We start from the raw sequence: 27,668 nt of genomic DNA on the forward strand, positions 1-27,668 counted from the left end.
ATGGATAAACGAGGTGGATTGGCAGAAGCTGTGAATGGAGATGCATTGCTTAACATGAACATAATCGGCACAATGAAGTTCCCCCATCGCTACACAAAAGTAAGCAGCTAGAATTTTACTGAGCTATGCTGACTCAGGAATTCTGGGAGTTGAAGTCCATGAGTCATAAAAGAGCCGAGGTTGCCTACCCCTAGGTGTAGCTAAATGGACGTCAATGTGTCTCACCCCATATTTAGAACAAGACTATTTCTGCAAGTATAGAATTAATTTGGAAGCTGCTTTTTCTTGTTTGGAACTTGATTTTCATATCCTTTTCCTATAAGAAGGCATTACTGAAATGCCATTTAAACTGATGCCCATGCTGAACAACAAGCATCTCGGACCCTGTAAATTTCAGTTGGTTATCACAGTAATGTATGATTGTAAAGATAGGAATTGGTGCTTGTAATTATAACTGCTGTCAGTTTATTTTACTAAATGTTTTGATTAGTGAACAAAACCAACTTTTACAACAGTGATTATCAATTTAAATTATGCTGCTTTTCTTATTTCTATATGTTTAGAGTAAATGTATAATTGTTCAGATTGAAATACATAAACATCAAGTGTTCTACTGTACAGTAATATAAAATTATGTGACAATAACATGGAACTATGTGCAATGCTGGCTAATCTCTAAAAGTACAATTTGTACTATAAACAAATGTCACAGACCTGGATACTTGTTACTCTTTGATTGCTATACTTTTTTGAACCAGCATTTCCCAACCTCAGAAACTTTAAGGAGTATGGATTTCTGTGAATTGAAGTTACATATCTTAAAGTGCTATGATTAATATATATGTGTATGTATGTATGTATGAATGAATGAATATATATATGGATGTATCATATGTATATATATATCCATTTTTAGTATAATTAGAGACAATGTATATATATGCACATACATAAAATGAACATACATATACACACACCCATGTATTCTTTTGAGAGTGGGCATCAGAATTTCATTTTTTAATGTGTGCCAGTGTGTTCATGAAAAAAGTGACAATAAAGGTTATCTTTGGGAAACAATGCTTTCGACTATTGATAACCCATGAAATCATTTGAATTTCAAAAGTTAGTGGCTCTGAATACATGCTGTGAATACAACTCTTGCATTCCTGTGAATCTTTGTTATCCCAGTTATTCCACTGACACCAGTAATATTTACATTGATCTTTGGCATATTCTGTGTACTTAAGTGGTTTGGTTTAGTGGCTAAGCTAGAAACCAGGCAGCCTGCAAGTTCTAGTCCAGGCATGTTAAACTCGCGATGTCACGTGACGTCGCGCAACATATCGGGCCGGTTTTGCCATTGCTGGCAATGGGGTGGGTGCGGCTTCCACGTGACGCGTCCGGCCCGCGGGCTGGCAGTTTGACACCCCTGTTCTAGTCCTTCCCACTTTAGGCATGAAAGCCAGCTGGGTGACTTTGGGCCATTACTTTTGCTCAACCCAACTATCTCCTAGGGCAGTGATGGCGAACCTTTTAGAGACCGAGTGCCCAAACTGCAACCCAAAACCCACTTATGCATCATCGGGTGCCGGGTGGGCGTGGCCCATTGGGTGGGCGTGGCTGCGGTGATAACAGCAGACTGGATGGGACTAAAAAATTCAATCAATCAATTCCAACTTTGCAAGATCTTTTTTTTTTTCCCGCGAGAAGTTGAAATTGACTGATTGATTGAACTTTTTTTTTGGTACACGGCGGCGGAGGCCTAAAGCAAAAAGGTTTTATAAAACCCAGCTGAAGGCCTAGGACTGGGGCGACGGCACGCATGCCCACAGAGAGGGCTCTGAGTGCCACCTCTGGCACCCGTGCCATAGGTTCGCCACCACTGTCCTAGGGTGGTGGTTGTGGGGAAATGAGAATTAGGAAAGTGTATTGGGTGTGTTTATTGTGTTATTTATAAAAATAATAAAAGGGGGATAAAAATGTATTAAGAAATGAAAATGGTCTTCAATCAGATTCTTTGTCCCAGCTGTGTAAGATCATTTGGCTTGTTAAGTAAGGCAATAAATATAGAAGCTTTTAAGTAAAAATACATTTCATAAAAGTTCACTAACCACTGTAGCTTCCCCCCCCCCAAATCCTAAGACAAGCTTAAGAAAGTACAACCCTCTTTGTAAAGGGTTGTACAAGCCTGGGCCAATGAGCAAGAAATGTTTGACATGGTTTTAAATCCTTTAGTTTCCAACAAAATAGCTTGATGAATTTCTCTTTCCAAAATATCCCAACTTTAACAATACTGTATTCTTTGGAACACTTTCAGCCAATATATTTTTATTGAATGTCATAGTGAATTAGATAATGTTTTTTTCTTTTTCAGGAAGAACTCCTGGACATTAAAGAACATCCTCAGTCTAAACAAAGGCCATCATGTCTCTCTGAAAAATATGACAGGTAATTCTGTTAAGCCTACAACATGGGCCAGTTTGAATGTTGGCATGCCAGTTTACTAACTAGGAAATGCATGCATTGCATACTATACTTTATATATTAGTAAAGTTTGGCTTTAATGCAGCTGCCTAGAGGTCTGTACTTTTCATTTAGGAATAATATAGCGAATATAACTTGTTATTTTTTGTGACGTTTTATTGACTAGCTGTTAGTAAAAGATGACTATAAAGATAATAGCTAATATGCAATCTAAAGGTAATACAAAATATATGTGGGGACCATTAAACTGATAAAGATAATTGGCAAAAAACATTTTTTCTATTCTAGGGATCTCCAACTTGATTAGCATTGTTTGCCTAATTCACTGCAAATTATAAACAATAATGAAATGGTTCAGTATTTTATCCCTAGGTTGCACTAGTGCAGGGGTGTCAAACTGCCAGCCTATTGGCCGGATGCGTCATGCCGAAACTGCGCCCACCGCATTGCCGGCAATGGAAAAATCGTGATATGTCTCAACACGTCACGTGATGTTGCGAATTTGACACCCCTGCACTAGTGAGAGGTCCTAATTTTGAAACCAGTTTATATGTTTGTCACTGGAGAGCATGTGGTGGTTCCAAGGGGGCCTATACCAGATAGGATTGCAATGGTGGTGTCACTCACAAAAGAAAAACAAGCAGGAGCTTTGGGTGTGTGATGGGGAGGAGTATAGGGCATCACATCCTCGGTAGAGGAAACAGTTTCTCATACAAAGGGATCGTATCAGCTGTGACATAATGAAGCAGATAATTTTAGGAGTCCTGCACATTTTGGTTGCATTATATGTACTTGCAGATTATCTGGAGTTCTGTTTCCCTCAAAAGAAATTTGATTTTCTTCTGAATATTGGGTAGAACTCTGAACAGACAGCTTGTGAATATTGCAGCATTGTTTGCATTGTTAGCACTATAAAATTTTTCATGCAGCTAGTTTATAATATATTACTTTTAATATATATATTAAACAGTACAAATAGTAGAGTACCTATGTGATTTTTATTAACATTGCTTTGCATGTCAGAGGCTTAATGCAATAGCAGCTATAAACCTATCAAAATACATGAGGAGGACTGACTGACCTGGAAGTTATTCTTTAGCACAGAGGTCCCCAAGCTTTTGGGTGCCAGGAACTGGCTCCATGGAGAGAGATTTTTCCACGGACCGGAGGGTTGCGTGGTTTTGTGTGCTGCCTGCATCTCGCGGATGGGGCTTCGCTTGTTTGTGTGGTCCAGTGGCTGGCATGCCACAGCCCGGTACCGGTTCACAGACCGGGGGTTGGGGACCCCTGCTTTAGCAGATCATAACACCCAAGGATATGTAATTTCTTACCATTTACCCACTTCAAAGTATACACTTTGGTTTCAACTGTTCATAAAAGGAAAAGGTTTATAAATTGTGCAGAAGAGTTTTTAATAGGTTTTGTAGGTGGGAGCTAAGTATAAATGACAGAGGTTTTAACAAGAGCCTTCCTGCTTAACTGGCTGCACAAGCAACTTATTACAGGTAGAAATCCCAGGTACTCCACCTCCCCATTAGCAGCCTGCAAAATGGATGAGATGTTTTGGTTGGTTGATTGGTTTTGTGTTTGTATGACCAACTGGCATTGTTGCCTTGCCTCTACTGCTGGAGCCTGCAGTGACTGCTGGTCTTGGCCATTTCCATCACCTTCTTGTACAGTTAAGCTGAAATGGATCACTGAAAAAGTTAACTATGACGTCAAACAGAAAGCCTTCTCAGAGACAGGCTCCTTGCCATTTCCATGGTCCAGAGGCTGCCTCTGAAGTAGGATTTCTGTTTAACATCATAGTTAATTTTTCAGTGATCCATTTCAGCTTAACTGTACAAGAAGGTGATGATAATGATAGTTTCATTTTTTTCCCACTGAATGTGTCAACATCTAGAGGCCTTCCTGGATTTCTGGGAGTGTGAATTTTGGAATAGAGCTGCTGAGATATGCCTGACTCACAGAGAGCTTCTTGGTGCTGCAAGTTGCCCAATGCCCTCTGGCTTTGCATCACATTTTAGCCCATGTGATGGAGTGCATGGACAGTGACTGTCCTTGCCTAATTAATGGAGAATGTTTTCCTGTTAAATTTCCTTATAATTCTTCTCTCCATTTCAGCCATGCATTTTCTGAACCTGCATGTTGATTAACTTAAATTTTGACAGATAAATTGCAGGGTCCTACAGCGCTCCTCTGAGTTTCTTTTGTACAGTAAACAAATATGGGCAGGCTATCCTTAGCCCACCTTTAAAAAAAAAGGTTTTGGTAGAGAGCGGTGTATGCCACAGCAGAGAAAACCAGGGCTTCCTCTAGCATTAACCATGCGGTCACTATGTTCCCCTACTCACTATTTCTATTAGAACAATATTGCTGAAAGCAAGCATGGATGTCTCATTTTTTTCTTCCCAATTCCGGCTGAAAGGGTACTTGGTTTCCAACGCGTAGTTTTGTTGATGGCTCCTTCTACTAGTTTGTATTTATTTCCATTCCAAGTCGTCGTTTTTAAATTCATTTGAAAAATCTATATGAAACTCCTCTGTCCATACTGTCAAGGGAGAGCTGCATCTTTTTGGGATTCTTGTTCTAAGATTCTTACCTTTCTATTCGGGAGCATTCCTTTCTGAGGGCCAGTCTATTTCTGGTATCTAATGCTTTGCTGAAGTCAAGATGTATTATATACACAGATTGTATATAAAAGCACTCCCAGTATTTATTCACTTGAAACATTAGGAAGTTATTGACAAGACGCTTCTTGACAAATTCACGCTGACTACTGGTAATTGATTTATTTTCAAGTTGCTTGCAGATTGGCTGCATATGATTAGCTCTGGAATCTTCCCACATTTTCCTATCTGACTGACTGTAATTTCCTGGATCCTTCCCCCTCCCCACTTTTTTGGAAGATGCTTGCCATGGTCTTGCTTGCCATGTTTTGATAATTCCTTTACCTGTTCTTCAGGATTTTCAGCGGAAATACAAATATGTAGATCAGACAATTAGCTTTCATAAGCTAAGGCACAGTTCAGCTGTCCCAGGAAATTTAAACTCATTCAGAGTAATTAGACATTTCCTATTTCTATTATTCTCAGTCCTGCCTCTTCAGTTCTTCACATTTCTTAATGAAATTCCTATTATTTGAATTATTTGAGGGCCCGCTTCTCCCTGATTGTGTCTATCCATGCCACCAGATCCAGCAGCAGAAGAGGCACGTTATGGGTCCCATCTATTAAAAAATGACATTGGTGGAGGCCAGGAAGAGATCCATTTCTCTTGTAGTACCTATTCTTTGGGAATATAATCCCCTCCAGAGATTACATCGGCCTTTTGCATGTCTTTGAAGACCTGGTTATGCCACAGGGATGGTGGTTAGACTATGAGACAGAGCCTGTTATGTTGATGGTTGGGATGGTTTTATCTTGGCTTCCAATTTGTTTTTATTGTGATATTACTATTATTTTATGTTTTTAACTGCTGTTCCCCATCCAGAGTCATGAGCAGGGGTCTCCAAATTTGGCAACTTTAAGACTTGTGGACTTCAACTCCTAGAATTCAGCATGGTTGGCTGAGGAATTCTGGGACTTGAAGTCCATAAGTCTTAAAATTGCCAAGTTTGGATGCCCCTGCTTGGGAGTGTGAGATGGGTGGCCATGTAAATTTAGATGAATAAATATTGTTGGAGAAATAAAGGCCTAATAAGGTTTCAATAAGCTCTAATTCTTTTTTGTTACTTTTGTTACTATTTTGCTATCTTTGTTGAGAACTGGTACACAGTTTTTTATTTTTATTTCATTTCAAACATTCTAGCATTTTTCACCAGCCGCAGTTTATCCTATATGTACTCCTTCATGACTTGTTCCCTCTTTCCACTTCTTGTATGTCCATTTGTTTACTTATTTATGACATGCTTTCAGTACCTCTTTTTTGAATCCATTTTCTTTTCTAATTAAGTTCTCCTATTGAATTTCAGTTATTGTTGCTCTGAGATTATTAATTCACTTTTTAAAAAATCAGATATACTTGTTCATGTACAGCTCACTCAGTTTTAATTTCCCTTAAAATGCAGAGTTCCAGCATTTCTCCCAATGGACTTGCTTCTTCTCCCATGCCAACAATTAAGTCTTCCTGTTTTCAAGAAGAGGGGTTCTTTTTGAATCCATTTTGAATGTTCTGTTTTAAAATTGGTGTTTGATATCTTTGTACCTGCAGGCATTCATTGAGCAGATTTGGACAGATTCGTGATTTATTGGGTTTTTACTGGGTTTTATTTATTTAATTTTATATATCGCCCATTACATTTGCCTGCCTCTGTATTTGGTTTTGGATTGGAAAGAGTAGCTTTTTTGAGACTGAAGGGAATTGATTATATAGCTTTGATGGAGTCTTCAGCAACATGTCTTGGCTTAACCTCTGTCTGGCGCTGATTATCAAATGCCAGGTGAAATTTAAAGTGATTCTGCTTTTGCAATATTTCAGTGATGGGGTATGGGACCCCGAGAAATGGCATGCATCCCTGTATCCAAATTCTGGAAGGACTTCGCCGGTGGAAAGTCTAAAAAAGGACTTAGACTCAGATCGGCCTGCCCTTATACGGAGGATAGCGGGTGAGTATTATACTCATTATGAGTTACAAACTGAATGGCAAATATAGTATATATAGTAGTGCATATTGGAGGTGCTTAGCCTTTGAGAGCTGAATGCAACGAAATTTCATGTTAAAGTATGCTGATTAGTGTACATTTGAAGTGACAATAAAGTTAACTCTATTCTATTTTCTATTTGAAATCTTCAATGCCATGAAGTGCTAATTTTGGATTCTGTCCTCACTTAATAGAATGGATTAGCACTAAACCAATGCAGGTCTTGTTTTTGTTGTTGTGGGTGGTGCTCATTTTGGATATTTATAATGGGGATTTACTGTTTTGCAAACAGTATTGTCATTTGCATGCAAATGAATTGCTTAACAAGTAGGAACTATTCCTGTTTTTTTCTTGTATTTATTACATCCGCCTCGGTCCGTGGCTAAAATGTCTTTCAAACCTGCAGATCCCAGAGAACGAGTAAAAGAAGATGAATTGGATATAGTGCTGAGTCCTCAGAGGCGAAGTTTCGGAGGAGGCTGTCATGTCACTGCAGCAGCTGGTGCACGTCGAGCCGGGAGCCCACTGGAGAAAGAAAACGACTGTGTCCGTGTCATTGGTGGGCGTAGAATTGGTAGTGGAAGAATAATTTCTGCACGAAACTTTGATAAAGACCACCGGAGCAGTGAAAAGGACTCCCGGGATGCCCGAGATGTGAGAGAGAGAGACCGTGACAGGGAATACAAAGACAAGCGCTTCAGGGTTAGTACAAAAGTGGATGAAGTAGGAATGTGGCTTGGATTTGGTATTTACTTTCTAGGTTAGCCCTTTTTTTTATGCAGGGATTGCAGATTGCAGGTTCCTTGTGCATCTTCAAATGCTGGAAATACTTGCAGCCTGGGCTTTGGATAAGATAATGCTAGTGTTTTTTCAGACACAAACTTTGGGATGCTCAAATTATTGAACCTGTTTTAGAACACTACAATTTCTGTTTTCTGGTTGGAAACAGACGATAGTGACCCGAACAGGCTTAAGAGTTGGTGAACTTGCCTTTAAGTATAGGAGTAAGTTGCACTTTCCTTAAAAACCTCTGAGGGGGGGGATAAACATCACATTTTTCCATCCTTGTAAGCAGCACAGGATTTTTGATGGCCAAGAGACCAAGATGAGATGCACAGTTCAACCCAGCAGTTAGAGGGTCCCACCGTTCTCTGTTCGGTTGTCAGATCAAGTCTGCTGGTTATTAAAAGGAAACGTATTCAAAATATGAAAAAGGAAAATTAGTTGTAGTCTTGGCCTCCTTAAGGGAACATTCTTACCTCTCAGGTTTTTTTTCTGTTGATTTCTTCCTTGCTGAGTACCAAGCCAAAGACTGGATAAGAACGGAGAAAGCCTGATATTTCTTGTGACTCGATTTCCTTTCCTGTGCCCTCAGAGGGAATACGGGGACAGCAAGCGTCTTTTTGGGGAACGTCGAAGGAATGACTCCTACACCGAGGAAGAGCCCGAGTGGTTCTCCGCTGGCCCCACAAGTCAGTCAGAAACCATTGAACTGACAGGATTTGATGATAAAATCCTAGAGGAGGAACACAAAGGACGGAAACGAACCAGGCGTCGCACAGCCTCTTTAAAAGGAGGTACTTGATAATGAAAACCACAGTCTTGGTTACATGGAGAAAAGCTCCGTATCAGCTAAACCAAACTATCATTTGTGTTTGTTCATCTTCTGTAATTTTATTTCCAAGATGTTGTGTTATTCGGTAAAATTAGACTGAAATGCTTCTGCTGTAAAATCAACTTTCTACTTTTACTTATGGTGTGTACCTTTCCTGTACTCTAGAATGAGGTCCAGGATAAATAAGATTTAATGCAAAGGGCACACAAATGAGCAGGTTTGGATACTGTAGATCACCAGTGTGGTAGCACAATAGTAAGCCAAATAATAAGTGTAACACATACAGATAAATTCATAATAGTAACTATTTTGATCTTCATCAGATACTGAATGGAAGAAAAATATCACAAGTTCTTAATATGATCCTGGGGGGGGGGGAATGGCTATGTGTGAATTTTTCCAAATAAGATCTTTGCTTACTTTGTATTTTGTGCCTGTTGAACTACATCCCCCATAGCCGGCTCTTTCTAGAGACTGTGTGCTCACCAACCAGTGGCTGAGTGTGCTAGCCTTAAGAGGTCTCAGGACTTCCTACAAAATAGTTTTGAAGTATGAAGTCAGAAATATTTGAGACCACCAAAATTAGGGCAGAGCCTTTAACAGGTATCTTTTTGGTTTCCCTCCTGAACATTCAGTGGAGAGACTCTTAACATTTACCTTGAAACAACGATATGTTGAGAGAAGCTTTTTATGAACTGAACTGTAGTTCTCAGAGCCAGCAGCTAAGCCATTTAGTACGAAATGTTTGGTTTGAGATGATCCTGAAAATCATTGTGGCCAGACTAATTTGGGGATTACTCTTCCAAGGAATAGAATGCAACGGTGGAGTAACTGAGGAGGAAGAGCTGCAGACGACTCATAGGCAGGAGAGGGCAGCTGACCAGGAAGTCCCCCGGGAAATGGTCCTGCCGGAATCGGCCTCAGGAGAGTTTGATTTCAATGAGTTCTTCAACTTGGATAAGAGCGTTCCAGGCTTGACCTCAGTGAGTACTAAAACAGCACCAACTGCAGTGGGGAACATCTGAAAGCCAGATGTTTTATCTCTGATGAAAGAAGCTAACTTAGCTTGTTCCTTTTGCTGCATAGAAGATTTGGGTAAGGCTGGTCAATGGAATAGGGAGTTTTAAAACTGCAGAACAGCCTGTTTGGGTGGATCAGTTGCATGTCTTCTCGGGCTATTGGGGCAATTCACTTCCTTTCTTGGCCTCCTCATTTTGGTGACAGTTACACAGACATCCTGCAAAAGGATAAACACTGCAAATCCCATTAAAAACACGAATGTGAAATCATTTCAGTAACACGTTACCAGTGCTTTTCTGTGATAGATTTTTCGATCAACATCTAGGGAAGTTCTAGAGAAGAGTTTTACTGAACTTCATTTCTGCCCTTCGTGGTTGAAATCCCACAAACCCTTGCAAACCCAGTGGGGGTGTTCTCTTGAAAGGCTGTGGAAGGAAGCGACTCCACAGAATATTAGTATCTGACTAGCAGATATAACCAAATATATTGGTTGCATAATTGGTTTTGGTTATATAATTATAACCAAAATCAGGCCTCCTAGATTTTGCTGAGATTTGCAGGAGAAAACCTAATTAGATAGATAGAGCTAACCTAACCTTGGCCTGTTGAGACCTCGGCCTGCTTAGTACTCAAAATGCAGGCTGATAATTGGGAAGCAGAAGAGAAGGTGGGCAGGAGGGACGGAATGAAAGGCCATGCTTGGAGGCCTGGTTGAGACCCTAAGCAAATATGTCTTCAACTCCTCAGTGTAGATCCCACTTGATAAAATTCACGGGAAGTTTCCAGGGCCTCACCTAGAGAAATGTTACATTTGTACTGAACGTGCAGTATGCTTTTAACCTGCACATCAGAGACATTTGACTACCGTTCTCTGAAAGTGGAGAGAGACGAAATGGAATCTTGTCTGATAGAAGACGGAAACTACTATGAGACATTGTAATTGCAGGTATTTTTTCTCAAGGGCTGAATTTAATACAAATCTCAGTTTTTACCCAGAAAGTGCAAGCACGTAAAGTGTTTCTATAGGATGGATTACCATTAGTTCTTACAGGGCCAAAATTAGATAGTAAATTCCTTTCCTCCAAAATGATAATCTGGCTTCTCCCACCGAAAGAGCAGTGCTCTCTTGGGCTGGTTGGCAAGGGTGCGAGGGATGGGATTAGGAATGTTGAGGTACAGATTCTTCCCCAAATATTGGCATGGTGGACCGTTTAAAAAAAGCCAAATGTTGGAAGGCACACTGGTGAAATTGCCTCCTGTCCCCAGAGGCTATTTCTCTTTCTGATTTCACGCCAACTGCGGTGCTGTGGCCACCACTCCTTTTAAAAAACCTAGTTTGTTCTTCAGCCTCTCATTTAGTGGCTAATTTATTTAGCAACAATTTACAAATAGGTCAGTAATTTTTTTTAAAAATTGATTTTCCAGCAAACAAATTTTGTGTGCTTGGCAATAGAAGCCTTTAGTGTGAAACTGATTAAGGTCATTTGTGAAAATTCCAATTAAAATTATGGTCCCAGCTGAGCTTGTTAATTTGTGGTCTGCACTTTTCAGAGAAGAGTAAGCAGCTGAGGAAGAGATACCTAAGCAATCTCTCCCCCCCCCCATATTAGGGAGCAAAAATATGAAATAAAAAATGGTTAGGCATAAGACGCTGTAAGAGAGAACTTTATCTGAATAAGACAGCAGCAACCAGTGCTTGCTCATTTTACTTAGCAATCATTTCACTTAAGATTTAATTAAGATTAAGATTGCAGTTGCTAAGCAAACAGAAGGTTGACCCCACCAGCCTCAATTAATCTTGCAAATACCAAAAGTACGTTTCAATGAAGTTACAAAGCATTTTAAACATTTTCTTAGTTGCAAATCTATAGGGAGCTGATTTGTGATAACATGCTGTGGAAACCAAGTTGACAGCTATTTGTCCAAGACCTGGAGTGTGAATCTGGATTTAAAATTGACATGACTGAAATTAAAAAAAGAATAATCTTAATTTTGTTTTTGGTGAAAGAGGTTCAGATCCTTTCATGTATTGCACTAAACTATAATGTGATTAGGGTTTTTTTTGTATGAACTCAACTACTGTGGTTTATAAACGGGTTTGGTGTAATATCATAAGTGAATTGTGATTAAGACTTAATACATCACCTCAATCTAATACATGGTCCATGCTGTTAACTTGATGTGACCGAAATTCTCCTTGTTGATTAATCAGTGCAGCTTGAGTTTAAAAGAGTGAAAAAGGAGTGGGGGGGGGGGAGAAGTATGGTGTAATTAGTTTCCAGGAAACTACTACTAGGAGTTTCTGCCTTTAGACAGAATGGATTCTACTTAACAGGAACCAATTGATTGTCAGTGTCCATTTTAAATAACTTTCCTATCTGGACTCTTGGCCCAGTTGCCTTTAAATAATTAGCGCACGATGAAAAGCTGGCTTCAGACTAATCTTCTCTGCTGACTGGTCCCAGGTATGTCCAGAGCAGTAGATCCTTCCCTGAGCTCAGACTGAGCAATCCATTTCCCAGATGGCCCTGAACAGCTGTCGCTGGTTTTGGTTTGCAGAATTTCAAGTCAAAAGCTTTCCAACAGCTTGGTTGTTGCTGAGTCTTACGTGGATCAGAATAGCGAAACTAAAACTGGTTTCCTTTTTTTTAAAAAAAAAATCCTATATCTGCACCGATTAATACAGTCCTGGCCTAAATGAAAGGATAGTGCTAAGAATTTAACCTCAAAGTAGTGGGAAGGGATCAAAAGTACAACAAAATAAATTTATAATAAAAATTGGTGTTGCAGCCTCCCAACTCTCTTTGCTCTCTGCCAAGTGTACCTATCATTTGCCTGATCTATTTCATTTTTTTCTTTGTTGGTACATTTTTAAAAAGCAGTCACTCACATTCTGACTTTCTGAGAATCCCTTCACCCTATCACTGGGTGCGAGAACTTCACTTGGCAGCAGCATGACAGCCTCTCCAGTTAATTCTGCTCTCCCTCCCCCTCAATTAAACAACCTGGCTTAAAAGAACATGGGAGCTTAAAATAATATAAACCTAGAGCTAAGATAATAATACTTAAGTTTACACATTGGGCTAACAGCTGCTTGTCCGTGTAGAAAAACAAGGTAGTTAAGAGGTAAGGATCATGTCTCCATGGTTCTTTTTTCTTGTGGAGTCTTTGGCAGGATAAGCAGGCCAGGGATGTCTGTGTTCTTGTTAAAGGAAAATGGCTTTAGAAGAAGGTGACCAAAACCTTGGTTAGATGTCCCTGTGTGGACTCAGTAATGCCTCTTGGTTGTGCTGTAGTTTAGCAGGTCATTTTGGATAGTTGATGAAGCATCCAGAAAAAGATGTAGAGAACAGCTAGCCATATTAACTGTTTGCCTCAACTATAATCTTGAGAGCTCTGTAATGAGATATAATGGGAAGCATAGTTAGCCCCATTTCTTTCCTCAATTAATGGAGCTTTGGTGCCTAGTATGCTTGAAAATCCTGAAAAGGGCACTGAAATCCTGTTTCCACACCTTCATGGACTTCTAAAAAAATGTCCCGTTTCTGCAGCTGAAACATGACATGCAAGCTGCTGAACCAAGTGCCTTTGGAATCAAGCACATAAAGGGACAGAACTTTAGAAAAGAGACATGACTGGGATCCCTCTTGTATGTCTGCTTAGTCAATAGCTTTTGGAAGGAAGAGAAAGACTCGCTTAGGACAGTTGAGAGTCACAAATTCAGGAAGTACCCGTCTGCTACAGGGGAAAGGATTTTGCAGAGCGTATAATAAGTGCTACCTCTTATTCACAATTCTCAGACTTTTGTTCTATCACTGTCTGAAATAATATTCCTTTCCCCTCATGCTATAGATGATAGAAGATGTGCTGGGGGAAGGCTCTGTGTCTGCCAGCAGGTTCAGCCGCTGGTTTTCTAATCCTAGTCGATCTGGAAGCCGCTCAAGTAGTCTTAGATCTACGCCCCACGAAGAGTTGGAGAGACTGGCAGGTAACTGTGTCTTGTCCTTTCGGCCGCCATTCCATGCCTTGTAGAGAGCTGTAGGATTGTGAGCTTCTCGTGTTGCCGGTTGCTTCTTCCTTTTAAAGCGGTCGCATCTCACCCATGGAAAGGAATGTCTTGAAAATTGCTGTTTGCAGCCTGTGAACGTCTTGCTGGGTTCCCGTGGTGCTACTTAGCCGCAAAACTTACAAGGCAGTCCTGGTTTTTACTGTTTCAGGTCTAGAGCAAGGCATTCTGTCCCCTGGTCAGAACTCTGGAAACTACTTTGCTCCCATTCCTTTGGAAGACCATTCTGAAAACAAAGTGGACATCTTAGAGATGCTACAGAAAGCTAAAGTGGACTTAAAGCCTCTCCTCTCGAGTCTCTCAGCCAACAAGGAGAAGCTGAGAGAGAGCAGTAAGTCTTCCATTCTGCTGTTGTCCCTCTGCCTTCGGGCACCTCTGACCAAAACAGGCCCAAGGGCCAAGTTTTCCTTTCCATGCAGGAAGTGCTAAGGCTCACTTCAGGAGTCCTCCGGGGTATTTGTTGACTTGCAATTGCCTGGCCTGGGCCTTTTGGTGTGGGTGAAGCTCCCCTCTGATCCTGAATGGCATCTAAGGGCATGATGAAACTACTAAGCACTCGGATGCTTGCCTCTTGAGCAACTCTTGCCAATACCATGTGCTAAATAATAAAAAAAAAAAATAAGCTGTTGCCAAACTTGCTTCCAGCCTCCACTGCCTCAACGGTTTTAGTAAAGCTTCAGCAGCTACCTGAGGCGTCTCTGGATCTGCTGTAAAACAGGAAAATTCAAAAATTGGGAAACCATCTAGCACAAGTGGCAAGCCATGCTTACAAGAATTGCACAAGCTCTTAGTCTTCCTGCTGGAATCCCATCCTGCTGATTATTGAGGTCCACCTTTACCTGTGAGCAACTGGCATGGAAGACCTGCATGTGGCATATGGGCGTCCAAGCAGCCCGGCCGGGTTTCAGGACAAAGTTTGTTGGCTTCTTGAAACAGATACAGGCGTGTGCCCGGTGCTGAACGCCCGTTTTGCATCTTTTGCTTTGTGCATCCAAATTACGTGGAGAGCAGAACTTTTTTTTGTTTGTTTGTTTCGCAGCTCGGCTAATGTGCATGCTGGAAAACTGAGGGTTTGGTCCTACAACAAGGGCGTCTTCCTAAGTAAACCCTGAGCCTATTTTTCAGGCTTCCTGCTGAAATATTGCTGAATGTGTTTGAAAGACAAATTGAAGGAAATTGGGACCAGGCCCCTCCTTCCGTGGATGCTGGTGCCTCTCGTTTGCCCCCTTAGCCACCAGGGTTTCTGTGAGGAAATCCAGGCCAAGGGGGGCTTCTGCTTCAGGGTCCCCTCATCTCCTGCTGCCTGGAACTGTCTGGCCAAGGCAAGCTGCTCTTAGTGCGAGAGATTTTCTTTAGGGATTCTCTGGCTGGGATTTGCCAGCCACTTCCGTGCCTCCAAACAGATTTCCCTGGCAGTTCTCTCTAGCAGACACGACCTGTGGTGTCCTGTAAGCAGAACTCTGGAATGGCATGCTTGTGCAGCTGCTTTGACACTGCCTGTCGTCCATGGTTAGAGAATAATTCAAGTGCTGCTTCTGCAAGAGAGGAAATAGCTATTTCTCAAATCTTGATTGTTGTACATCGTACCAAAGTGAAAGGATGAAAGAATAGAAAAAGCCTTGTGGATGGAAGAGCTGACTTTCAAAGCCAGACTGGGAAGTACCGTATTCTAATGGTGTACTTCATTCTTCATTCCAAAGCAAGCCTATCTGGCCCATGGAAAGGAATGTGTAGAAACTTGCTGTTGAAGCCTATGAAGAGCTTGTGGGTTCCCGTTGTGTTACTTAGCAGTAAAATGTACAAGGCACAAGTATGCAGCCCAGAATTGCTTGTTTGGTGAGATGGGCCGCTATATAAATTGCATAAATAAATACTGACCCAGTTTAATTGCACCCTAGTTAGTGTTTTTGTGGCCAAATGATTGCAAACTACACAACAGAGTGTTTGCTTCCTAATGTGAGCTTCTGCTCAGAAGTGGAAATAAGAGATAATAATGCAGGCTTAATCAGTGTCAGTGAGGCTTCCCTCCCAGTGCATCATACATTAGAAGCCTCAATGATTCGGATACACCGGCACTGAATTTCCATTAAAAGATTCTTGGAAGAAATTATTGTTCAAAAAGTGCAATGCTCCACTGGCAGATTTCACAATGTCTCATGTTTGGGGGGGGGGTACAATACACTTGAAAAGTGCCGTTGTAAAGTACTGCTTGTGTCAGTGAGACTTGTGTACTATGAGCATGTATAGCTGCTTGTTTTTTTTGCTTCCCTTGTGTGTGCATTAAATTGTGCAAACCTGTTTGCTGCCTTATTTTTTTCACTTTAGATTCAGAAATTTTGGCATCCTGATGATTGAAAATCGACTGATTTCCTTGGTCTGCATGAACCCATCCCTTATTTGCTTATTTTGCTATTTAGATGACCTGGAAGATTTACTTCAGGTTTAGTTTAGTTGAATGTTAGTTCCTAGCATGGCTTTGGAATTCTTACTATTTTAACAGTCCTCCTGAATAAAGGTGGAACCTGCTTAAACTATTCTCTGGCCTCTGCTTTCTAACAGTCTCTGTAGATCCCAAATCTGCATCTAGTTCTTCATTATCCATCCTCCTCCCCCCTCCCCCATCTTCTTTTTCAGCACACTCGGGGGTTGTCCTCTCAGTGGAGGAAGTAGAAGCTGGGCTGAAAGGTCTGAAAATGGATCAGGAGGGGAAAACTGCAGCCCCCTTAATGGCAGAGCGGATGGAGGAGTCCTTAAACGTAGCTGATTCACGGCACTTTAAAGACGGGGATATGTCTGCCTTCAACAAGTTAGTCAGTACCATGAAGGCAAGTGGAACTCTACCTTCACAACCCAAAGTCAATGTAAGTAATGAGACCCAGGTTCTAAAGCCCACTACGCCTGATCTTGGGCTATACTAAACTACCCCCATATTATACAGATGTGTAACATGCATAATGTATATAGTAAATGTTTGGTTTCCCTATGCATAACCTTTTTTAGCACATCAGCATTGATATGTAACTTAGCATTAAAGTACCCATTTTGGCAATTTAAAAAATGATCTGGCAATCTAATTGTTTGGGTTGAAACGTATCTACATAGAGCATGCCAAAGTAGAAGCTTTTATTCATTTTTTAAATTTTATTTATTAGAGAAATTTATATGACTGCCCAACTCAGGTGACTCCAGGCGGCTTTCAACATTCATGGAGAGATGTTCTGTAAATGTAGCATTGCCACCAGAGATACTAATTCCATTTCAGTCTGTCATGGTGCTTAAGCGCTTGAGTAGACTCAGTGACTAAAGATACTTTTTTTAAAAAACAACAACCCACCTCACTAGCTTCCATTTAGATGGAAACCAATCCCTTCCCCAGCAAATCCTTTTTCCAGGATACAAGATCAAGTTTCCAATGCACCATGGAGGGGGGTCCAAGGGTGAGAGGCCCACATTCACAGGCCTGCACCTGAAAATTTGTCCTGCAAGTGTCACTTAGGAAGTGGCCCAAAATGTATATTGAACTTTTGCTTGATCTAATTTGGAGCACTCTGCTGGTGACTGTTTTGAATGACGGGGGAAAAAAGCATCATTGCCCTTTTGCAGGTACAGTTCAGATGTGTGTCCTGTCTGAGGACATTGCTGCACTACTGTACCTCACAAAGCTGTCCCTACTCTTTGTTTGGCGGCTTTGTATGATAGATGAATCCAGCCATTGTGGTTTGTAAACCATGGCTAATGCTTTAGTATTGATGCCAGGAAGCAGGCAGCTGTGTCTTCCTCAACAAACCACGTGTTAAAAAAAAAGCTGACTATAATGCATAAATTGAACAAAATTCTCTAGTACCCTTCATGGTGCTCTTTTTATAAGCTCTGAGGTCTGTTTACAGTTGATACGTCTGTTGATAAGAGCAGGTCTCATTCCATGCAACGTTCTGTAAAGAAATGGCCTCAGTTGTAGCTCCTGCTGGATTCTCCTGCGGAAGCAGTTTGCTTGCTGCTTGCTGTTTGGCTGGCTGATCTTCAAGAGGAGAAAACTTTCCTTTGAAAATAGTCCAGGGACATAAATATCCTTTGAACTCAAGATAACTTTTGTGAGAGGTCGGAGAGAATTTCAGGTTGAAACTGCTGAGAGAATATTGTGCCCAGAGCTGCAATGGCTGCTGCCTTTTGGGGTTGCCTTGATTATTCAGGCATGCCAAATAGCACCTTGAATCATCAAGCAAAGCAAATCTTGCATCCGGGCAGAGGTGTGGTATATCTCTGTGGACTCCTTAGATAAAATGTTGGTGGCCTCCAAAGGCACAGGTCACCAGGACCTGTAACCTTAGAGTCATAGAAACGTTGGATTGGAAGGGGTCACTGAGGTCATCAAATCCAGCCTCCTAGTAAAGCCTCCCAATAGCTGTTCTGCTTTGGAACACATCCGGGGAAGGGATTTCCCACCGGGGGTGCCCAGTGGGCATGGGTGGAATATCTGTTGGAGAATGAGGAGAAGGGTGGACCCTAATAGACAGTGAAGGTACCTGGATGAGTGGATCATGGGTAGTGGGAGCATGTGGTGAAAAGTATAGTAAATTCAAATAAATAGCAATCCCAGCCCATGGCCTGCCTTTACCTTTTTTATTGAGGTTCTTGGGTAAATTATTCCCACTCATTTGCTTTTCTGAGAAGTAGGTCCTTGTGACTGCACCCACCAAGGAAAATATATTGCAATTGAAAATGTATTATACGACTCCAAAATCCAAAATGTGCCATAAGCTCAAGTTGGAGACTACCAAAATATTTCTTTACTAAAGCTAGAGAAAAGAGGCAGATTTAAATTTATTTGTTAGCATGACATAAATTTGTTATCTTGCACTGTTTGAAGGAATGAGGTCTACCTGGTGTTAAAGGCTGCTGACACCCGGATCTAAGAGTCTGACTATAAAATGTGATGGGCAATAAACTTGTAATTGTCTGGATTTTAAGTCTGCATCTTGACATAATTGAACAATCTACGGTACAGAACAAAAGGATGACATAATTTGCTTTTGCATAGTCAAAATCCTTGGAAGAACATGAATGTTTTCTTTAAAAAAAATAAAAACTCAGGAGGGAAGGCTTGTCTTAATGTTTAATCTGGACTCTTGGTAGCAGGCAATTTCAGCTGCAAATGCTGCAGAACTATTTGTGGTTTGTTATCAATAGAATTTATTAAATGTATTAAATTAAAGACCAGATTAGTAATTTTACATATGTAAACAAAGTATTAAGATCCAAATCAGGCATGTCAGGAACTATTAAATATTGTCCAAACACTTTGATGATGATAGCGCTGGTTTGTTACTTTGGATTAAATGGTCCAAATGTGTGTTTGGACTGCTAGGGAGCAACCCAGCCGCGTGGCCTTTAGGTTGCCGAAGTCCGGTGGCCGTACATCTGGTGACAAATTAGACATTTGGCCCATCATCGGTTGAAGGGCGCTTCCCTTTGCATGTGGTGAGGGATTCTGGTTGAGTTTGGCTCAGACAGTGAATTTTAGCAAAAGAGAGAGATCACCAACGTGTTCTTTTCCTTTCAGCAAACTTCTGAAAACCCACTGATGCCACCTTCCGAGATGCCGGGCCAGACTGCTACAAAGAATATCTTGCAGGTATTATAACGGTCTCTTATTTTTGCTCAGACTCCTGTTAAAAACATTTCTGACTATAGTGTTAGAGCATCAACAGAGCATTTTAATTATTCTAAAATCTTTTTTATATGGTCTGCAAGACACATCATAATCATGTAACACCTGTAAACTAAGAATGCGGCAATTGAAGACCGATTTAATGACTCTGACTGCATATGACTGAGTGGTGTTAGAACGGCTCTCTTCCCCACACCTCCTGCTTTCTGCTTTTGCAGATGTTAGAATTAATCCAGGCTCCACTAACAGACCTCTCGAAAGAACACAGTTAGCAAACTGTCATTCTTAGGAGTTGAAATGTCTACAACAGACCCCACACCTCAACGTAATACCCATTTGTTTTGTTGCATGTTTATTGATAGAGGTTTCCAGTGCCCTAAGCAGAGAGCTACAGTATTTGTAAGAATTGTAATTATATCGTCAGAAAAATGCTGAATGCATAACTGGAAGTTTAAAAGAGCTGTGTTCTTCCCAAGGAGATCCTGGGGCCCTCCCCCTGCAGACAGACGTCATCCAATGTCCTCAGCACCTTGATGGGGGGCTTGGAGCCCGTTCCCCCCCTCCTTGCCCAGCGAGCCTCTTCTCCGCCGCAGCCTCCCATCTCACAGATGTTTCCCACTCGGGCCGCTTCAGCTGACTACTTGAGGCATCGGGTCCCATCTCCAGTTGGTGAGAAATGTTCCTGCTCAGGTAGTTTTTGTATTTGAAGCATGCCCAAGTCGTAGAATGGATGGGACCTTGGAACTTATCTGATCCAGCCCCTGGCCCAAACTACTGCTGCTGTAGCACCCCAGTAGGCTGCAAGTCCAGAGTAGTTGAAACATTCCGATTGAAATAAGCCAGACTTGGTCTGAACAATGTTTAGACCAACGTTAAACACAAATGCAGAAGAAACCTCTTGGCTGGTCTCACTGTGTGTGGCTTTCAGGGGATTGGGGGAGAGGGTGTGACTGGCCTTTCTGTTTGCTGGTGTGTGTTTTTTTTACCATTTTAAAGCATTAGAACTATAGTTTAAAAAGAGTTCACTTGAGCAAATGGGCAATCCTTACCAGAATTAATTGCTAAGATGTCCTATGTCTTCCTTTTCCGTTTCCTGCAATCGGTAGCTCTCATTCTTCTCCACTAAGCAGACTGGCATTCTGATCGACTCCAGTGGAAAATGCTTTTCAAAAACAAAATCATACAGAAACTGCATTTTCCACAGAACAAAAGAGCTCGTGTCCCTTTGGTGAAATGACTCCTTGTCTTTCTAGGTTTTGGACCAGGGGCGCAGCAGTTGCTTACCGATCCATTTCAGGGGATTCGAAAATCGGTGAGCCCAGCTGCTGCTACTGCTGCTCAGGTAAGGGAAGGAACCAGCTCCTCTCCATCTCTCTTGGCCTTAAGCTTGGAAGCACAACGCCAAGACCATTTAGTTTGTGCTGTAGAGGGAACGCTTCCATCCAACTGAGTAAAATGTTGTACTTTCAGTATGTGAAAATTCTGCAGCTAAAATGTTCCTCCTGAATTATATACAGGACAATTTGCCATGCCTTTCCTAATTCTGGAGGTCAGAGCATTTTGCTCTGGGAGACCAATGTTTTGGAAAATGCTGGGAGGTGTGGAATGGCAAAAAGCATACACCAATAACCATTTTTTTCTGATTATTTAAGAGGATGGTGACAGTGGGGAAAACCACATTTAATGGGATCCAGGAAATGAGGATTATGTGAAGCAATGGGGGGGGGGAAAGATATTTTACAGTAGACTATGTAAACACTTGTGACATTGCAATACACTTATTTAGAGAGTGTATTTGATAGTATTCCCAGTGCCACAGCTCTGAGAAATAGCCTTTAGTTTAGTTTAACCCACGGGTCGGCAACCCGCGGCTCCGGAGCCGCATGTGGCTCTTTGAGCCTTCTCCTGTGGCTCCCAGCCTCCTCCGCCATTTGCAGAGAGAGAGAGACAGAGACAGAAACAGGCACTTGCACTCCCCCCCCCTCTCTCTCTGTATTTGTGTGTGTGAAAAGAGTGGCCTCACGCTGTTCTCGGACAAGCTGACAAGCTTATTGGCTGGGGCTCCTGCCTTTGCTGCATCTCAGCAGGAAGCAGCAGGAAGCAGAAAGCAGCAGCTCTCTCTCTCTCACTCACTTACTCACACTGAGTGGGGGAAGAGGATTGACAGACCAAGGGCAGGGGAGAGCCAGCCCAATAAGAATGTGTGTCAGCCTGTTGGAGAACAGCGTGAAGCCAGCTTGCCAGATGAGCAGAAGATCGGAGAGAGGGAGAGAGAAGGGGGGGGAGAGAGAGAGAGGGAGGGAGACAAAGAAAGAGAGAGAGAGAGAACTCATGCACAGCAGCCTCTATTTCTTTTTAATTAAACTTTTCAATCAAGCTCCCCCCCCCTCGCGCGCATGCACGTTTTGCAGCTCCCAGTGTTTTCTTTTCTCTGGGAAATGGGTCCAAGTGGCTCTTTGAGTGTTTAAGGTTGCCGACCCCTGGTTTAACCTATATACATCGGGTCTCCTTTTAAATGGAGGTCAATCCTGCAGTGCACCAAATGAAGTTAATATAGGAGAGACAAGAGTGTAGTGTAGCATGACACACTCTAGAGAGTAGCAGTAAGTGGCGTGCCTACTTTGTAAAAGAACACTGCGAAGTAGCAGAAATCTGAAGGCAGTAAAGACCAGTGTCCACAGTCGCAGTAGACAGAAGTAGTAAAATACTCTCTCGGCTGATTGAAGCCTTCTTGATTTCAGATGAATCCTCTTGAGTTGCAGCCAGCTGCGTTAGAAGGTCTCTCTCTTCCACATGACTTAGCTATGCAAATGCCAAATTTCTACCAACCAGGTTTTGGCAAACTACAGATGGATAAAAACCGAGATGGCTTCAGGAACCGGTGAGCTTAAAATTCAGGCTGAAAGTTGGAAAGCTAAACAAATGTCACACTGCCTGCCCGCCTACCTACCTTCGGTTTCTCCACCTTCAAAGTCAAGTGAAGCAAGTGGAGAAATCTGCTATTCCTTGCTGGAAAACCTTCGGCCGGGATTTTATTTCCTTGCAGGCAGAGAAAGATATTCTAATGTGAATTTCTGTTTGATAGGCAGCCGCGCATGACTCAGTCTCCGGCCTCTCTGGGGCTCCGAGGAAACGCCTCTTCTCCTCCGACCGCCGCTGCTTCCATCACTAGCATGGTCAGTGCAAAAATGGGGGAGCTTTTTGTTTCCAAGTTCTGAGTGACAGATGCGAGATGAAAGGAAGGGATGTAACTTGAAAAGTTCAAACAAATAGAAGACAGATTTACTTTAGTGTGATTTGGGGGAGGGGACTGGCAGGATTTTTCCATTCTAAATCGCCCTGATTATTGATGTGTTTTGCCTTAGATTATTTTTGCGTATATAACCAAAACTGGTTATTTGGGGGGCAAATGTATTAAATATTAATTGTTGGTTTATGCTTTTGCAGCTATCTCCTTCCTTTACGCCTACCTCAGTAATACGCAAGATGTATGAAAGCAAAGACAAGAGCAAAGATGAGCCCCATGCAGCCAAGTTGAAATCGAGCGAGAGAGAAGAAGGTCCGAGGACAACCGAAGGTATGTTTGTCCACATCTGTGCAAAGAGAAATGATTCCTAAGAGGCACCAGAAAGGAAGAGCACATACAAAACTCTTGACTGCAGGTCTTTCCTAACGTTAAGAAGTTTCTGGCTTTTATCTAAGAGGAGGAGGAGGAGAGCTCCTGGTAGACTTGGCCACTGTGTCAAGATCCAGAGGGATTAGGGAGACTAAACAAATATCATGTGGATTCTTGCAATCCCTCTCCAGGTTTCCAGGAATGCTTCGATATAAGCATTAGATATTGGTAAATTATTCCTGGACTTGGGAACAAGGCTATCACTCTGGCTGCTCCTTCAACAAGACAAGTGTCCATGGAATAGATCTTCTTACAGCCAGAGAACGGACACGGAATGTAAGGGGAAAGCACAACTGCTTTTCTTCTTACTCTTTCATCCAAAGGATGAAAAGCTCCTCCAGCTGTGGGACAGTACAAAGCTGCAGTTATAGGCAAGGAGGGGTTGCAACCACGTGGAGTCTTTGTGCTCTTGAGCTGGCTTCCGTCCTTCATGTTTTCCCTTTACCAAGAAGGCTTCTTCAAGCTGATGAAAGGATAGATCAGGCCCATTGCATGTGATGGTTGAGCTCAACTTCTTTTGTGTTCCTCTGCAGAGGGTCTTTTGCCATCCAGGTCCACAGATCATGGTGACCAAGAGAACTCGCCCTCCGTAGCTACCAAACTAACATCACTGCAGCGTTCCGCATGTTCCACCCCACTTTCTCAAGCCAACCGTTGCACCAAAGAGCAGGACTTCAGGCCAAAATCTACTGGGAGAAAAACTCCTACAATGGCTTCTCCAGTTCCAGGGAATACTTTCCTCCGTCCAATCCACCAAGTTCCTCTGGTTCCTCATGTTCCGATGGTACGACCTCCTCATCAGTTGCCCCCAGGATTAGTCCAAAGGATGCTGGCACAAGGCATTCATCCACAGCATCTTCCTCCCCTGCTGCAAGCAGGTAGGCTTCAGTTTCACTCCTGGTTGAAGGGGCCTGGTTGACCAGTCAGCCCTTCATTTAGGTCCAACATTTGCTACGTGGGCTGTTCAGGCCTTGCTGAAAGACTGAAAGATTAGCATTCACAAATGGACACGCACATGCACACCCACACACACCCTCACACACACACACAGTCTTTTGATCCAACTGCAAGTCAGGAGTTTGTTTTCTCACAAGAGCAGTTATCGCATTTAGCCTTACACATATCTGGAAATGATGTGAGTTGTATAAAAGTTGAACAGCTGCATCTGGTAGGAAGCCCAATGTTTTCTATGGTTATCTACTAGAGTCGGCATGCTTTCTGATAGGAATGTAATACTGCAAGCATACTATGCTGATTTTCACAACCATCAGGGAGTAGTTAAGGGTCCTGAGTTTGCCTTATGATGCAGCCACTGTGGATGGTTCATGTTTAACTATTTCTGAAATGGCCACCAGTTAACAATGTTGCCATTCTCAGCTCACAAACGCTTGTTCTAAAGTGCTGCTGCCTTTCATCCTTGAATTGTGGGAGGGGGAGAGGGCCCCGGAGAGGTTCCAGTGTGAAAGTGCTGTGTGTGGAGGTTCCTTGCTTAAAAATGGTCTGATCCCGTTCAACAGGTATGATTCCTCCTGGGGTTGACCTCGCTCACCTACAGGGAGTATCTGCTCCCCTCCTTGGTCAACCATGCTACCCGCTAACCACAGCTGGCCACCCTCTCTTGAATCCTCGCTCAGCGACACCTTTGCAGCTGGCAATGATGCAGCAGCAGCTACAGCGCTCAGGTAACGGGTCTCCCTTTGAGGAGTCCTAAACGTTCTTTTTGCCAAGGCCCATCATGCACTACCATCATCCCAGATCTACAACAATGGACCTAGGTATTTGCAAGACCACCTCCTACCAAACACCTCCCTTCGACCAGTCCGCTCCCACAGAGAGGGCCTCCTTAGGGTGCCGTCGGCCAGTCAATGCCGGCTGGCGACCTCCAGGGGGAGAGCCTTCTCTGTGGCAGCTCCTGCCCTCTGGAATGACCTACCCCCCCGACCTACGTACAGTTGCGGACCTGCGCCTTTTTCGCCGAGCCCTGAAGGCCCATCTATTCCGTGCGGCCGGCCTGGCGTAGTTTGATTATGTTTCAGTGGGGGTTTTTGTATGGGTGTGTTTTTAGAACAGGCCTGTTATTTAATTCGATTTTAAAACAAACTATTTATTATCGTGGTTTTTAGTATCGCCTGTTCACCGCCCTGAGTCCCGCAAGGGAGATAGGGCGGTATATAAATTTAATAAATAAATAAACACAAGGTGGTTGGTCTCTCTCTCTCTCTCTCTCTTTCAGGTGCTGGCACACAAGGATCTGCTGTTGGCGTGCAAACAACTCCTCCCCCTGTGTCCTCTCGGACCGGATTGCCTCATATGCACTCGCAGCTTGACCATCGTGCCGCTGCCCAGCGAAGTAGCTCTCCTGTCGGCCTGGCAAAGTGGTTTGGTTCCGACGTCTTACAGCAGCCCCTCCCGTCCATGCCTTCCAAAGTGATCAGCGTGGATGAGCTGGAATACCGGCAGTGAGGACCCTTGTTGAGAGCAAGGATCTGCGCTGATTTTGACTAGGCCCCTGTCTCCTCGGGCAGCTGCCTCTCACGTGCTTCACTCCCATTTCTTTTGGGCTGCTTTGGTTTCAGCACTTTGTGCAGAGTTCTTTTTGGAGTGACTAAAAGCACATGGCGCCTGTGTCTACATCAAGATGGAAAGAATTCATTATAGATTGAACAGTGAACCCTGAAAAAACTTGGATGTGAGACAGTACCAGAAGAATTCTGGAAGCATCTACCTTTTTTGTTTGGCTTTTTTTTTCTTTTTTCTTTTTGTAAAAATGTAGGAATGAAGTGCTGGTGACCTCTTGGGACAGAGGTATCAGCCTTAAGGGTTCATCACTGGAAATTCTATGTACAGACCAATGTATGAACATCTTTTTTTTGTATATATCCACGGGAAAGCTTTTTTTGAACTTATACAGCTGTACATAAGAGTAGCTAGTAAAAAGTTAAGCTTTAGTTTGTGTGCCTCTGGTTTGGATCTATTCACTGTACATGTGGGACGTGCATTAAAGGTGCCGCAGAAGTCAATTGTGCATGAGCCAGATTGACATTGCTTTGCCTCTTGTGTACTCCAGTCTTACTCCTCTGCATTCTGTTCTAGGCAAGTCACAAAAGTGGGAAAAGGCCACTAGGTACATGCTGTATATTTTTGCAGTCCAGAGAAAAGGAAATTGCTGGGCTGGGATCTTAAGCGCCTGAAAAGTGGGCTGCAAGATGCTGGCCTTCATAATTGCACACAGATTTAGGTACCATAGACCTTGCACCTGTCAACTCTGCTGCAGCGTGGTGCATCTTCAGTGTTGCTGTCCACTAAAAAGTCAGACAAAGCTGTTCTTGAGGGTCTACAACTGCTAGCAGTTATAGTAATTTGTTCTCCCCTGCTGTGAAGTAACAGTCTTAAATTGGACATCTTCAGTCCAAAACAAATCCTGAATTGTTTCACTTGGTGACATGCTGTGTTGGCATTGATGACCCAGAACAGTTTGGATAAATGACCTGTAAATTGTGCCATGACATCTATATGGGCCATCAATGACTGAACACTTGAAGGTTTTGTAACATGAACTTAGTGCAAGTGTCACGGTGTTGTCCCTGTAAGATTGTTACATAACTTTTTTAAAATGAAAATTTCCCCAGAATTCTTTCTGTAAATAAAGTCAATTCTATGAGCTTTCTGACTCACTGTGTAAAGGGATACTCTTTGCAGAGGCATATTTACTAAATTTGACTTCAGCAAAAAAAAAAAAACATCTTTCCCATGAGAAATTCCAAGATTCCTTGTGAAATATCCATCTTTTATCAGGAAAACTCAAAACTCTTGAGGATTTGAGAACTCTGCAATAGGTTTAGAGAAAAAAAACTTCGAAAACGTGTAAAAAAAATGTATCTGATGGTGCCTCTCTAAGCAGCAATGATGGTTTGGAAGTACCGGTATGTTGGTTGCTGCTTTTGGGAATTGCTTCAGTTTACTGATAGATTGAGATTGTCTTGCTGATACTGAATCAAAAGCTTCATGATTTTTTCCCCCTCAAGACAGCAAATGTTGACAGTTTTATCTCTAGAACATTGTAAGAAAACACTCAAGACCTTCTGAGATCAGAATCAAATTTAAGCCGAGGAACATAGTTTGAGCAGGAAGGTTTTTCCCCGGACTTTAAAGCAGGGAATTGGAGGAATGGATGCGGCATTAGGTCTTGGTTCTTTGGCCTTGCAATGTGGCTTTGCGGTCTCACCTCTACCACTTAGGACAGTGGTGGCGAACCTATGGCACGGGTGCCAGAGGCGGCACTCAGAGCCCTCTCTGTGGGCACGGGCGCCGTCGCCCCAGTCCTAGGCCTTCAGATGGGTTTTATAAAACCTTTTCACTTTAGGCCTCCGCCGCCGTGTGCCCCCCCCAAAAAGTTTCTGTCAATTTCAACTTCTCGCGGGGAAAAAAAGATCTTGCAAAGTTGGAATTGATTGATTGAACTTTTTAGCCCCATCCAGTCTGCCATTACCACCGCA

The 27,668-nt window shown here is 42.5% G+C and overlaps 1 protein-coding gene across 1 annotated transcript; it reads left to right on the top strand.

Moving 5' to 3' along the window:
* Positions 1–26,843, top strand: EIF4ENIF1 (eukaryotic translation initiation factor 4E nuclear import factor 1). The gene is made up of 18 exons (XM_015822653.1): positions 1–99; positions 2,375–2,448; positions 6,964–7,091; positions 7,534–7,829; positions 8,503–8,704; positions 9,550–9,725; positions 13,615–13,750; positions 13,980–14,159; positions 16,463–16,689; positions 19,389–19,460; positions 19,973–20,165; positions 20,750–20,829; positions 22,238–22,377; positions 22,582–22,672; positions 22,944–23,073; positions 23,706–24,050; positions 24,690–24,854; positions 25,406–26,843. The coding sequence occupies exons 1-18, from the start codon at positions 1–3 to the stop codon at positions 25,633–25,635; spliced, it is 2,964 nt and encodes a 987-aa protein (XP_015678139.1). The 3' UTR covers positions 25,636–26,843.
* The last annotated feature ends 825 nt before the right edge of the window (positions 26,844–27,668 follow it).

The sequence above is a fragment of the Protobothrops mucrosquamatus genome, unplaced genomic scaffold, assembly GCF_001527695.2.
Source record: "Protobothrops mucrosquamatus isolate PMUCROS unplaced genomic scaffold, P.Mucros_1.0 scaffold1634, whole genome shotgun sequence".
NCBI classification, from domain to species: Eukaryota; Metazoa; Chordata; class Lepidosauria; order Squamata; family Viperidae; genus Protobothrops; species Protobothrops mucrosquamatus.